Raw genomic sequence first — 14,640 nt, forward strand, 5'->3', positions numbered from 1 at the left:
AAATACCTTAAAAAGTTTTCTCAAATTGTTTGGCAACCCTGTATTAAACAGTTATATTCACCTGATTGATAGCTATAATAGAACTCTAAAAGTAAACCAACTTGTAAAAAACAAAATATTTTTACAATATTTTTTTTGTTTAGAAATTTATTATTAAAATGATGTTTTCAGTCTTTAATTTATGTTGAACATATAACAGTTTTCCTCTGAAAATAAACACATTAAACAATGAAAAATAGTTGTACATTTTGTTAATTACCAAATACAAAACCCATCTTTTTAACAAAAGTTAACATTAGCTCTTATATAAAAGTTTAAATTCAAAGTAAGTTTTTTTACAATTTGATGTTTTCATTAAGTTTTTAGATACAGTCTTTTTTGTAATTTTTAGTTCAAATACATGCACAAATATTTGAAAATTATAATAAAATTTATCAACTTATAGTTTTTTTTAAACTAGAAAGCTCAAGCTTGTAGGAAACATAATTTAATTAGTTTACAAGGTTGCTACACACTAAAGATGTTTTGGAGTTTTTGACATCTCAAAATTTTTAAAAACTCAGGCTGACTCTAGATAGTTATGTTTTTTTATAAATAACTCATAATAGTTATAATAAGTTGGAAAAGTTAAAGACAAATTTATTTGGTCTAGTTTCAATATTTCGTTATTTTATAACTAATTTTGTTAAATGATTTTTAAATTTTTAAGTGTTAACTACTTAACAAGCTGTATATTTAAATAAACTAGTTCTAAGAAATATTAAAAAATATACCTACTAAATATTTTAGCCAGAAATTAATATTAGTTATTAATTTTTCCTGTTGCTTTAACTTACTTAATAACTTAATAAAACTTGCTTTATATATCATACTTCTTCAAATTAATCCAATAAAGTGTAGATGATTTTTTTATGAAAAGTCTATCTGTGTTAAAGAACTCCTAGTTGTATTTAATTTTTATTCAACAATTTTGTGTTATAATTTTTTTTACTTACATCATTTAGAACTTGAATATCTTGGTAAGAAAGGTTTAAATTGAAAAAAAAAAAAACTTTTTGTTGTAAAAGCAGAAAAAAAATTTGTATCCATATTCAAAATTTAAGCATTTAATTTTAAAATTGTTTACAGGTTAATTCAAACTGTTATTGCAAAGAGTTTTTTGTTTTATTTATTATACAAATATATGTGTTCAAATTTAAGTGAGCGTTTTTTACTTAACAACTAAATTAACATTACAAGTTTTTAAAAACCATTGATTTTAAATTAGTTTATCATTTCAAAAAAATTGTGCTGTTTAGTTTCACACCAAATTTTATTTTAAATTAATTTTAATTATATTTAATATAGTTTACATCACATGTTTTGAATTGAAATGTATTTGATGATAGATTCATTGAAAGAATGTTTTAAACTTAAGTTAAGCCTATAAATTATCAAACCAAGAAATTCTAACATACAAGTAGTCAAACTTATGCATCTAAACAGTATCATAAAAAGTTGATCATAACCAAAAGACCATCTTACACAATAAATATTATTAGAAAAAAAACTTATTTAAAGAAATCAATTTATATATTTAACTTTACTATAGTACTGTAATGATATTTTATATGAAAATTCAATTTAAACAGCCGTACCGTAAAATTTAATCATGTTCATCAAATGTTGTTATTAAGGGTATAGGGGGATCCTCCTTGATTTTTACAAGTTGAGCTTATTTTATAGAGTTTTATCTGAGCTATCAGACATTTTTAACCTCTTGAAAAGTTTCAAAGTAATTTTTGAGATATAAACAATTAAAGTCAGTTTCTAATGGAAGGCACAAACTAAAAACAAGATTATTTTACTAAAAGCCTATATCCTTCATTTTTAAAGCAATCATCTTCAAGTTTTCACAGAAAGTATATTATTAAATTTTTAAAAGATTGAATGCCAGATTTTTTTAATTACAAAAATAAAATTTTTCATAAAAAAAACTACCTTTTTTTGTCTAAATTTTTTTAAATTGCAACATTCAAAGTCTTTTAAACTATATAAGGAACGTTTCCTGAAAGTTTGAGGTCTCTACCTCAAAAAATAAAGGAGAAGATATGTTTTTAAGTGATTTATAAATTACAAAAAAATTGACCCCAAAAATTTGCGGTCCATACGTTTATATTGGAAGCTTTAAATGTTTTTAAAGTTACAATATTTCAAAAGTTAAATAAAATTGTTTTATTCTATAAAAGCTAGCTTGTAGTTTTGTACTTCAAGCTTTCATATAAGATCCAATGTCATTTTTAATTAAGAAAAAATATCAGACCTTCCTATGCCTTTAAATCATTTCTAAAATGAAATAACAGTATAATCAACATTAATAGACTATTAACTGGATAGTGTTTTTTAATAACAAAATGAATTATGTAATGATAATAAAATTTGTTTATATAATCTGTTTTAAGTATAAACAGGGTTTGTGTGCATCAGGCTAAATCAGTTTTTTATTTAGAAATTTGAAAATCTTAGTTTTTCTCAATTCAAATGCTTAAATATTTTTGATAAATAAAAATTGAGAAATCTTTTTAAGATCAAATTGAAATGTGAATTTATTTCTAAATAAAGATTTAGTTATTAACAAAAAAATCAGTCAATATTTGTAAAAATAAATGCTTAAGACCTTTTGTTGAAACTATAAAATGTTTAAAGAATCTTCATTATTTTGTTTTGAGTACAATATTTATGTCATAATTATGAAAATTTATAAAAATAATACAGTCCAAACATTGCAGTTTAGTTCATCAACTTTGCTGTTTGTTAATATTTGTTTACATCAGCTATGTTTTTCAGAGCTTAGTTAGTTGAACTGTATAATTTATAACTTAAAGGCTTCATACCAAATACTTTTTAGATTAAAACTCTTAGCAGTATATTCATATATTTTACTGTTTTTTTAAAGTCATTAGTGGTATTCATGACTAAAACTTAGCTTTAAGATATAAGTAATAAGTTTTGTGGGAGTACAAATTTTAGGTACAATTTATTTTTTTTTACAAGAACAAAACATAAAAGTTTTTATTTTATTTAAATGTAAGCATTTTAAATCTGATACGACGTCAACAATCACTGTATTTATTTAGAGTTAAGAATTTATAACTATGTTTCAATTTTAAGTGTTGGTCAAAATACTATAATAAACATTTTGAATTTTAATAAAACACAACAATGCACATCGTTTTATTATAAATCTTCTGGTTATAATGTCTTTATAAAGTGCTTAATTAAATTGAACATTTGTGTTTTGTAATATATATTAAATTTTTAAACTAGTAATAGATTAGATATAACACTTATTTTAAAACTTATCACTGAAATTGTTATGTTAAGGGCTAAAAGAGGGAGTCAATCACCCTTTTCACAATTTAGTCTTATTTTATTGAGTTGTAACTAAGCTATGAGTTGCTTTTTGCAGATTTTTAAAGCTCAAAATATTTTTTAGATACAGCTAGTTGAAGTCAGAGACTACAATAGTAATAATGAAGACCACTAATACCTAAAATGACTTCTTAAGAGGATTTTCCTTATTTGAAAAAATGTCAGGCTAAATAAAAAAATTCGCGCACGAACCCTGTATAAATAAACAGTACTTTCAATATAAATCAATAATTTAAGCTTACTATCTGATATAACAATTAAGTTTTCACAAAATATTTTGTGCTAATAACTTTTCATTTACAGAATCTATTTATAAGTAACATAGTTTCATCATGAATCCGGATTCAAATGTTTCAAACACTCTTTACGTGGGAAACTTGAACCCACAGGCTTCTGAAGGGCTCATCCACCAGCTGTTTGCTGCTATTGGACCTGTCAGGTTAAAGAAAATACTTTATAGTGTCAGCTAATGCAGCTTATATTGATAAAAATTTATTTTTACAAAAATAAATTTTAGTCATTAAGAACTTTATTCAGGTGTGTTTAAAAAAATAAAGCATTTTGCATAAATAATAAGTATTTAAATCATTCTTGATAGAAAATTTATACACATTATTGCCTTTTGAAGTAGTTTCCAACCGACATGCTATTCCGACTCTTTGCCAATAGTTTTAATTACTGTTATTGTAAGAGTGTTTAAAAATATTTTCATTATTATAGGTCATGCAAGATGATTTCCAATTTGAATGGATTGGATCCATACTGCTTTGTTGAGTTCTTCCAAAGGGAACACGCGGTTCTTGCACAAGGCTCCATGAATGCTTGCTGTGTATTGGGTCAGTGGTTTATTTTTAGAGTATAATTAGTTATAAGGGTAACTTAAAGAATTAAAATGTATATATTTGGTATTTTTTTTGTGATTATGTTACAAGATGAAAATTGAGCAAGTTAACAAGTTCATAAAGTTAAAAGAACATTTCATATACAAAAAATTAAGCATTTAACACAGATTTATGATGTTTTTTTCTTCTATATCAAATTTCTTTAAAACATTATTTAATGAAAGCACCATAGCATTTTTGAACTTGAGCCTTTTTTCATGCCATGTTATATATTTGATTTAAAAAAATTTAGTAATTTAAAGCAACCAAATATGCTGTAAAGTCAATTTACTTCAGGCAAGGAGATCAAAGTGAACTGGGCCACTCAGCCGGGAGGTGCCAAGAAGACTTTTGGCCAGGGACATCAGATTTTTGTGGGCGACCTTGCCCCGGAGACCACTTCTGAAGATTTGAAGGTATAGACTGGTTTACCTATTTGGTTATATAAATTGTTTGTAACTTAAGAGCTGTATAATACCTGTATAAGGTATAGTAATACATGGTTTGAGAACACACTTCTTTTTACTATATTGTGACAAAATAATAAATATAACTGATGTAAAACTAATTTTAAATTTGATAATAATCTTAACTAAATGGGGTTCAAAATTTCAAGAAATTAACAGTACTTTTTCTAATTAAACCTGTTGTTTACCAATATATATATTTGGTAGGGTAGCTAAGACAATTTTTTAAAATACATTTATAACTTTTATATTAAATTAAACACAAAGGTCTGCTATGAAAATAAAATTGCAGATAGTATTATTTATTTCGCACTAGATCTACTTTGGCAAGATAGCAGAGGTTGTAGACGCTCGTGTCATGCAGAACTTTGAGAAGAACAAGTCCAAGGGTTACGGATTTGTTTCATTCAACAACTACGAGGACGCCAGGGACATTGTTGAGAAGAGATCAGTTTTGACTGAAGCTCTTCATGGAAGATCCCTGAGGTGTCATTGGGCCTCAAGGAACAATGGAGGTCAGATTTTTTATTTTTGTAGTAGTTTGTGTCTTAGTAAGTATCAGGGACAACGGGTAATGATGCTATAGGAGTGCAGATCAAATGCAATTCTTGATATTTTAGAGTTCATCATGTAGAATGAGAAAAAATTGACACACATTTTAATTTGAGGTAGTCGGTTCTGCACCCCTATGACTTCATCACGTGCTGCTCTTGCCAAAAATACCTAAATACAGTATTGCTTAACTATTAAATTGTACCATGACAAGTTAAAATAAAACTAACTTAAACATAACTAGAAAACTTGATTACTATTACGAGATTATAGTTAACATTTGTTTTAAACCATAAATAACTCAACAAGCATTAAATTTGAAAAGTAAAACAGGGTTGCCAAAAAACCTGGAATTCTGGAAAAACTTGAGAGTTTAAAAATTTAGACAAAAAAATGGAATTTAAGAAATTTTGAAAAAAGAACTGTACTTTTGAACAAAATCACTAAAAAGCCTGGAATTTTAAACAATTTTTAAGTTGTAAAATTTTAATCAGACAAGAAAAATCTACCATATGGATTAATTTTTATTGTCATCATAACAAAATTAGTTTATATTAAAGAATACATTTAAAGTAGTTTTACAGCATCTTTTGAATGTTGTTATACTACTTAGCATAGCTTTTAACCTTAAACTAAGCTTTAAACTAAAAATGACCCAAAAACATGTAATTTTAAAAACCTGGAAGGACGTTCTCAAAAAAGTTTGGCAACTTTGTTGAAATATGCCTGCTATTTTTGTAAAGACACAAAACAAAACTGTATTTGAATATTGAACAAAAAAGATAAAGTCTCAAAAATTTATGTTATTGTTTTGCATATATATAAAAATTACACATAGAAGTTAGTATTTTTTTTGTTTCTATTGATTTCCTTTCAAAGCAAATTTTCTAAAAATGAAAATTTTTCAATAGGTCAACAGTACGGAAAAACGTGGGGTAAATTTAGTTTGATGTTGATTGTTTTTTGCATTTAATTTCATATTTTGATTTATTGAAATTACTTACAAATTTTTATACTAACCTTGTTTTACTCTTGTTTTGGTTGATATATATACTGGTTTCTACTTCTCTTTTTAAAAGCATCATTTATATTTATTTTAGACAAAGCATCTATACGAAATCAGTCCCATTAGTCTGAGACAGCAAAAAAATTGCAAGCAAGCCTTGTTATTATTTATACTTGTTTATATTTCTTTTTTTTGTAAAACTCTATAAAAGTTCATAGTGACTTATTAAAAAGTTTTTTTTTGTTTTTATTATTAAGTGTAAGGTTAATATTTAAGTAGGTTTAAATAAGTTCTTCCTTGTATAATTTAATCTGAGGACGTATAATAAATATATATTGATACAAGCATGACAACAATTAAAAGTATTATGTTTTGAAGGATATCAATTAATTTCTAATCAAAAAATATGCAGGTGTTCATGTAGCCATAAATATATGAACTAGAGACGTATAAGTTTGTTAATTCATAAAATATATTTACAAGTATGTTCAATTGTGTTTAGGACCACTGTTTTAAATTCTGATTGTTAAATTTTACTTATAAAAAAAATGAAAGAAAATTCTTACACCTTAAAACTTTCGAAATATTTTAAAGATTTAAATAAACTTTAAAATCCAATTGGTACCTGAAGAACAAATTGATATGTTAAGAAAAATACAACTAATGTAAGTACAAACTATTTTTATTTTTACATAAGAAAGAGTTATTATTAAAAAGTAGTTATAATCAAAGCCAACAAATTAAAATTTTCTTACTCCACATACTAACAAAAGCAAACCTATATCAATATGTTTTAAACAGTTAGCTTTATTCATAAAAATTCATCTACTCCTCTTACTAAAGGGGATTTTAAACTGTTTCAAAAATATATTTGATAAAAAAGTTCAAAAAACTTCATATAACTTTTTTCAGGTCAACTTTAAAATCAGTTAATTTTTTTTTTTTATTAATTACAAAGTGCACTCTTACTCTCCTAACCCTAAGTAAATAAAAACCTGCTTTTTAATCATCAAGTTTAGGTTTTTCTACAAGTAATTATAGTTTAAAAATACGTTACCTTTTCCCACACACAGGTCAGCAGTACCAGCAGACCCAACCGCAACTCGATTTCGACACCATCGTCAACTTGACCTCGCCAACGAACTGCACAGTGTACCTTGGTGGTTGCATGAGTGGTATCAGCGAGCAGCTCATGAAAGAGACGTTTTCTCCTTACGGCACGGTGACCAAAGTCAGGGTGTTCCCCGATAAAGGGTTCGCCTTCGTCACCCTCGATACCCACGACAACGCTGCCAGGTTGGAATTCGTATATTGTTTGAATTTATTTATTTGTTGGAAGCTTTATTTTGTTGTATTGATTGTTTTGGTTTTACTGTTCAGTTTAGTTGATATTTTTTATTTGAATTATTTTATACATATTTTATTTTGAATATTCGCTGTAAAAATGAAACTGTTTTACTGTGACAGAAACTATCACTGCAATCTAGGTATTATATTATTTTTACTTCAAGTGTAAACAGAGATAACGAAACAAATATAAAATTTTAATAATAAAACATGTGCATGTAATAATAATAAGATAATTAAGAACTAATACTATTAAAAAACGTGTATACCAACAAAAATCTTTTTGATAGAAAATTTGAAAGGTATTATTTTATAATTGCAGATCCATGTATAGCAATGCAACATAGGTTATTTGCACAGCATAAATAATTACAACTATTAAACAAACATTAATCAACATACAAGATATGCAATTTTATTATGCTTACTGTTTCATTTTGTTAATAGTTTGTATTACTGTATCACATAGATGACAAACTTATAATTTAGGACTTCAGATGATCATGAAATATTGTAAAACTCTACCTAATTCAATCCAACACTTACAACTAAAACTAAATTATCTATGATCCATCATGTCAAACCCATAAGTACTTAGCTAAGAAGAACAAAAATCCCTTTAGTTTTTAACTTTTAACCTGCATGTGTATTCATTGTAATAAAAAATTTCACTATATTTCAGGTCCATCGTGGCGTTGCACCAGTCGCAACTGGAAGGTTACCAGGTGAAATGCAGCTGGGGCAAGGAAGGGGGCGGTCAACCCGGTTACTACCAGCAACAACAGCAGCAGCAACCATGGCAACAGCAGCAGCAGGGCCCGCCCCAGCATCAGCAACAGTGGGGAGGTGAGTGCATTATATATTCATTTTGAATAACTGCTCTGTAGTTAAATAGGAAATTTTAAATATGTTTCATTTAACCCACACCTCGGTTATGGTACAAGTTGAGTTTTAGCTAAAAGCGGTTAAAGTTGTATACTACCTTCAGTCTGTAGTTCATCAACTTGGCAATCAAAAATTTATGAAATTTTAACATGAGGTTCATCTTTTTTTATTGCGGAAAGGTTGATTACATTACCAAACTTGTACAAGCAAAATAGTATTTATTCTCACATCACAGCACAATATGTTTAGCAAATTATTGGTAGCAACTGAGATGGTTAATGATACACTTTTAAATAGGAGTAGTTGAAATTTTTTTTATTGTATATTAATTTTCAAAATTAAAACTAAGATCAAGCATTCACATATGAGTATTAGGATATCAAGTAGTACATATTGGTAGTCAGAGCTTAATGCATTGACTCTATATTTCAGTTAAGAAATTTATATTGTTAAGTAAAGAATATTATCATTCTATTTTCAAATGGTAGTTGATTGTTATCAATTATTTTTTAAACTATTCGAAAGCTGTTTACAGTATAAAAATTATCTTAAAATTGGTAGCCCATGACATTGTTTAATGTTAAATCAGTATTTTTTTTTCTTATTGCGTTTGATCTAAGTTTAAAAGGTAACACCCCCACATAATATTATAGTTGCATTTATTGTGCGTTTTTAAAAAAACAAGTATTTTATAGCAAACATTTTTAAGTAATTTTAAGTACTATAGGTGTGTAATTTTATTAAATTAAAAATATTTTATTTAGTATATAAGTTTAAACAGGTTCATCTAATTTGATAGCATTATTTTTATTGATTTTTTTTTAATAAGATGCACCTGTTTAACTGTAATAGAACAGTGCTGTTAGTATTAAAAGGTCATCAATGACGATTTACATGTTAATTTTAAAAAAGTATTTTTAATCTGAAGAAAATTTTAAAAGTCTGAACACGAGCAGGTTTTAGCAAATAAGAATTAAAATAGATATTATAGTTTTGACATACCTATAATAATATTTGTATTCTTGGACTCACCACAGACGTGTTCTTTTTGACGTTGTGTTCTTTTCACATAGAATATTTTTTTTAACAAAATTTTTAGCTTTTTTCGGTATGAAGATTTTTAAAACGTTATGTCGAAAGTATAGTGTGACATGTAAATTTGGAAAGTTTTTGTTCTGAAGATATGCATAAATTATTTAAACAGCGGTTAATAGTTCGAAGACTAGTAGTTTTAATATTTAAGTTTAGTTATTTTTTTTGATTAGAGATTGCATAAATATGAAAAATCAAGTTCAATTATGTAATTAGTTTTGTAAGTTGATGACAACTAAGCAAGGTAATTGTTAATAACCTTAGTTTATTAAAATTTTAGATTTCATTAATCAGTTACACGCATTTAATTTCTGTTAGGACATTTAAAATTATTCAATTTAACATACTTTAAGACAAACTACAACTTTTTTTTATCAACTTATTTTAATAACTACTCAAAATAAGTTTTACAAAAACTGTTTTTCGTTCAAGTTCTTTGTTACACACTACATTGCACTCTGCGGGGCTTTGTCCTTATTAGGATTTATCAGGCAGATATAGTAACTATGAATTACTGTTATGTTAAATGCTTTATTGAACTCTGCTACTATCAACAACATTCCATGTGACATTCTGCGGCCTGGACTTATCAGGCAATTACTGTAATGTGACTGTAATATTTATGCCTTATAATTATTTTAAGGACTTATCCAGATCACATTATTTTAAATGAACTGTTGTTGATCGACTTTCCAACTACATACAACCATTTGACTTGAATACAATATAATTTTTCTTAAGTACCTCTTAAAATGCTATTACAGTGCTTATTCACTTATCCGGACACGCTAGGCAATTTTTTTTTTAAACATGTCCGGATAACCAAATTTCCGGATAAGTACAAAAAATCAATTTGTTCATATAATAATATAACTCCTGCATATAATGCAATGCATAATAAAAGTGTTATGGTAAAAAAAACTTTTCTAAAAACTATTTCTAAAACACTCAGAATATAATTACCTACAAAAAAACTTTGAAAGTTTAAATAAAAAACTAAAAGTTTTGTTAATTTTTAAAAACTGACTTACGTTACATGCAAAGATTTTTGATAATTAAGCTAGCTTCGAACAAAGATAGAATGTTACTAATCATTAGTAGTTTTATTACGTCATAATAATGAACAAAATTGTAGAATTTATCAGTTTGTTTAAAATTTTCTTACACATGAAAGCTTTGTATCATACAAAAATGTTAATGTTTGATATTGAAAATTGTTAAACTTTCTTCTGAACAAAACTGTCCGGATAAGTGAATAAGCACTGTATTATTAATTATCATTAACATATGTTTACTTACCTGTAAAATTTTAGTTTTTAATGAAATTTTATCACAGGACCACAGCAGCAGTGGGGCGGTCAACAAGGCCAATGGGGCGGACAGCAACAAGGCTGGGGACAGCAGGGTTGGGGTGGCAACCAGCAGCAGGGTTACCATGGCAACCAGCAGATGTGGGGACAGCAGCAGCAAGGATGGGGTCAGCAGCAACAATGGGGTGGACAACAGCAAGGTGGTTACCAGGGCAACGGTGACAACGGACAGTGGGGACAGCAAGGTGGGTACAACCAGCAGGGTGGACAGTGGGGCAACCAGCAACAGGGTCAATGGGGTAACCAGGGGCAACAAGGCGGTCCCCAGCAACAACAGCAGGGTGGCAACCCACAACAAGGACAGCAGCAGGTAAATGTGATTAGAAAAGTTGTATTTTAAATCAATAGTTTGTATTTATTATAACATACAGTAATGATTAAGTAGTTTGCTTTTATACTATTTCAACCATTTGTTAGTGACTGAAGGTTATAAATTTGAAAACTAGCTCATTTACAAAGCTTATGAAAAAAACTAATTCTAAAACTTGAACTGGTGACCCATTTCTTGAGAATCAAGCGTTGAGTCTCTTTTTTCATCTTTAAAACCATGTTTTTTCCAAGTTGTATGTTTTTCGCATTTCTCCAAGTTACACGTGTTTTTCCACAGCCGCCAGCGGACCAACAGGCCGGTGGTGACGCCCAGCAACAAGGAAACGGGCAGATGAAGTACTAACTCACCTCTCTCAAATATGAGAGAACCTTTCCCGCGTTTTCGAGGACTTCTCTCGCGTTCGGTCGGAGCGCCTTTTATTAGTTGAAACCTTTTGTTTTAAGCGGTTTTTAATAATGGTTTTTACAAGCTTAGATGAAATTGTTTATGATAGTCAATAAATTTTATACAGAAAAATAAATATATTTTACAAACTGTTGATATAAACATGTCTCTGACTAACACTTTGTTACAATAAGTCGTAATATGTTCATTATATTAAAGCTGGAACAAGCTTTATTTACAACTGAATGTACTCGGAACAAAACTTACATTTTCTAAACGCTTTCTCGAGTTTTATGCCGTCTCATATTTTATCCCCTTCCTTTCTACCCTGAGACACCAAACATTTTATATTCTTTTCAATTTTTGTGTTTTAATTTCAACACCTCGTTAGTAAATAGAGTTTGGTATATTATTATTTTGAGTTTTTGTACATAGTTCTTTATATTTTCTTCTACACTTTTTGATTGTTTCTAGCTAATTCTCTAACGTCTCACCAAATATACGACTCAATTTCTCTTTATCAAGCACTTTGGTAATTATTTTGGTTACTAGTTTTGTACGTTGGACTAGGTTAAAAATAAATTGGTTAGAGTGGAATGTTTTAAGTAACTCCCTGTATAGATTAATATTTTGGAGCTAGTTGTGAGTTTTAACAGCTGATGACAAATAGTATTTGGAGTATTTTGTATGATAAGTTTTAAAAAATAAATTGGTTAGAGTAAAGTGGAAATGATTTAAGGTTAGATTAATATTTTGGAGCTAATTGTGAGTTTCAACAGCTGATGACAAATAGTATTGGGAATATTTTGTATGAGAAATTTAAAATCTTGGTTGTTTAGGTTGCATATGATCAGGAACGAGTTGTTATTTTGTTCATTTTATATTCTACCCGGTATTTTTGTTTCTCATTCCCGTTCAATAAATTAACATTTTAATTATTGTCTTTATTTTTACATATGTTGTATATATCTAATAAGTACGTTAGTCTTGAATTAAACTGTTTTTAAGTTTATTTAAGTAGCCGGGGTCATTAATTACACTACCACAAGTTTTTTTTAGTTAAAAACATTGTTAGTAAGTTTTTAAAAGTCAAGGTAGTTACAAGATAAGTTATAGCTGTTAAAGCGGATAAAATTGTCAACCAAATTTAAGACACAATTCAGGGTTTTTTTTAAAAGTTGAACAGCCAAAAATTTCTACTTATCTCTAATAAATAATGAAAGCATAGTTTTTATTAATATGTTAACTTCAAGGCGACATAAAATTGTTAACAAACTTTTTTTCCTTTGAGTCAACTTCTTTCTATGAGCTAGTTCATAACAAATAAAGTATGGGATAGTTTATACAGTTCAGTTAAGAATAAACTTTAAAAAGTTAATAGCTTTGATAAAGTATACACAGTCGTAAAATAAAGAAACTCATTTGAATTTCTTATGTGTGGTAGATTCAACTAATTTTGTCTTTTTATTATTAATTTATAACTTGACTATTTTTTTGTTTATCTGTTTTAGTTAAAAGTTTCATAAGTTTTTATTTAATGCCTTGTTTGATGGGGTATTATATTGAAATAAGTTGAAGTTTGTTACTTTTATCTGTAAGTGTAATGATTTTCACACGTCTAGACCAATAGTCGTCAAAGTGTGCATAGAATTTTTTTTACTGTGCACTTAAAGTTGAAAAGTGTTTTTTAGATGATGCTTTTTTTGTCTATTCTATGGGAAAAAGATAATTATAACATATGATAAATTTTTTAACCGTTATTTATGTCAGGTTGGTGCACTCAAAACAAAATATACAGCTTTTTAATAATTTTATATTTTTATAGTCAAGTGTGAAGAAAGTTTATTTTCCATTAACTTAGCGTGCACAGCTTTTGAAAAGGTTGAAGACCACTGCTCTAGGCCAGTGGTCTTCAAAGTGTGTACCAGTACTTACAAAACGTTTTGGGTGCACAAAATTTATTCTATGGTCCATTAATTGTAACTTGAAAATTATCTTAAATTTTGAAACTTTCACGGAATATTTCAGAGTTGATAATGAAGAGCTAAATAAAAAGGTTTTTTTGAGAAGTCTTATTGGAGGGTCCATAGCTTTTGTAATTTCTTTAACAGCGGCCTTTTGAAAAAAAAGTTTTGGAAACCCTGCACCAGGTATTACAAGAAATTTAAAAATTATACTACTTATTTGCACATTGGGGTACACAAAATTTTAAGTTGCAGTTTAGGGTACACAAGTTTGGATAAGCTTGAAGACCACTGCTTTAAACAATATCAACAAAAATACACTTCATATAGCTTGTGTTGTGCATAGAGTCTAGGTTTTGCTCAAATTAACTAATGCTGTTGCAGTCAATATTACTGATAAAATGACTGCTTAAATTTTATGTTTAGAGCGAAAACGGTTTTATTTTTTTATATTTTACTTTATTTTTGTTAACACACTTAAAACAATCCGGTGGAGTTCCTTTATATTATGCATCCTGGAACCTTTGTCCCTAAATTTAGATAACAATCTATTTAAAAAAAACTGTTAAAAATGTTAGTTTGTTATCAGGACAGTTGTAGATTTGTTGACATTAATATCAATTTCAAATAATGATAATTTAATTTTGCATTTTTTTTAAATCAATTTAATGACTACTAAACTACAAGGTTTTGAAGTAGAGTAGTTGCTCTGTTCAAATTAATGTTACTAATTCAAATGTGATTTTTTCATATTTCTCTGGTTACTTTTCATATAACTTGACATAATGAAAAAAACCTTATATAATAAAATTAGATGTTTATACCATTTTTATATAAAATAACACTAACATACATTCAACTGATGTCTCTATTTTATGTTTTTTTAAGCCTGAAAAAAAAATTTATCACTTAGTTTCAGTATTTAATCAAATAAGGAAATTACTGACAAA

At 27.6% G+C, this 14,640-nt stretch overlaps 1 protein-coding gene across 2 annotated transcripts; it reads left to right on the forward strand.

The window, feature by feature from the left end:
- The first annotated feature begins 3,712 nt into the window (after positions 1–3,712).
- On the forward strand, positions 3,713–12,661 carry LOC145831381 (nucleolysin TIAR-like). Of its 2 annotated transcripts, XM_082938627.1 has the most exons (9): positions 3,713–3,850; positions 4,132–4,247; positions 4,590–4,708; positions 5,076–5,274; positions 6,223–6,246; positions 7,391–7,613; positions 8,347–8,510; positions 10,978–11,321; positions 11,619–12,661. In XM_082938627.1, exons 1-9 carry the CDS (start codon positions 3,744–3,746, stop codon positions 11,682–11,684), a joined length of 1,362 nt encoding a protein of 453 aa, XP_082794753.1. In that variant the 5' UTR covers positions 3,713–3,743; the 3' UTR covers positions 11,685–12,661. The 2 variants fall into 2 exon arrangements, with proteins under 2 accessions (XP_082794753.1, XP_082794754.1); XM_082938628.1 differs by lacking the exon at positions 6,223–6,246.
- The last annotated feature ends 1,979 nt before the right edge of the window (positions 12,662–14,640 follow it).

This window comes from Thalia democratica, chromosome 3, assembly GCF_965202585.1.
Source record: "Thalia democratica chromosome 3, ktThaDemo2.hap1.1, whole genome shotgun sequence".
Taxonomy (NCBI): Eukaryota; Metazoa; Chordata; class Thaliacea; order Salpida; family Salpidae; genus Thalia; species Thalia democratica.

Coding starts and splice junctions, on each gene's coding strand:
- LOC145831381 (XM_082938627.1), top strand. CDS start 3,744: ATGAATCCGGATTCAAATGTTTCAAACACTCTTTACGTGGGAAACTTG. Junction 4,709..5,075: donor CCACTTCTGAAGATTTGAAG/GTATAGACTGGT, acceptor ATTTCGCACTAG/ATCTACTTTGGCAAGATAGC. Junction 6,247..7,390: donor ACAGTACGGAAAAACGTGGG/GTAAATTTAGTT, acceptor TCCCACACACAG/GTCAGCAGTACCAGCAGACC.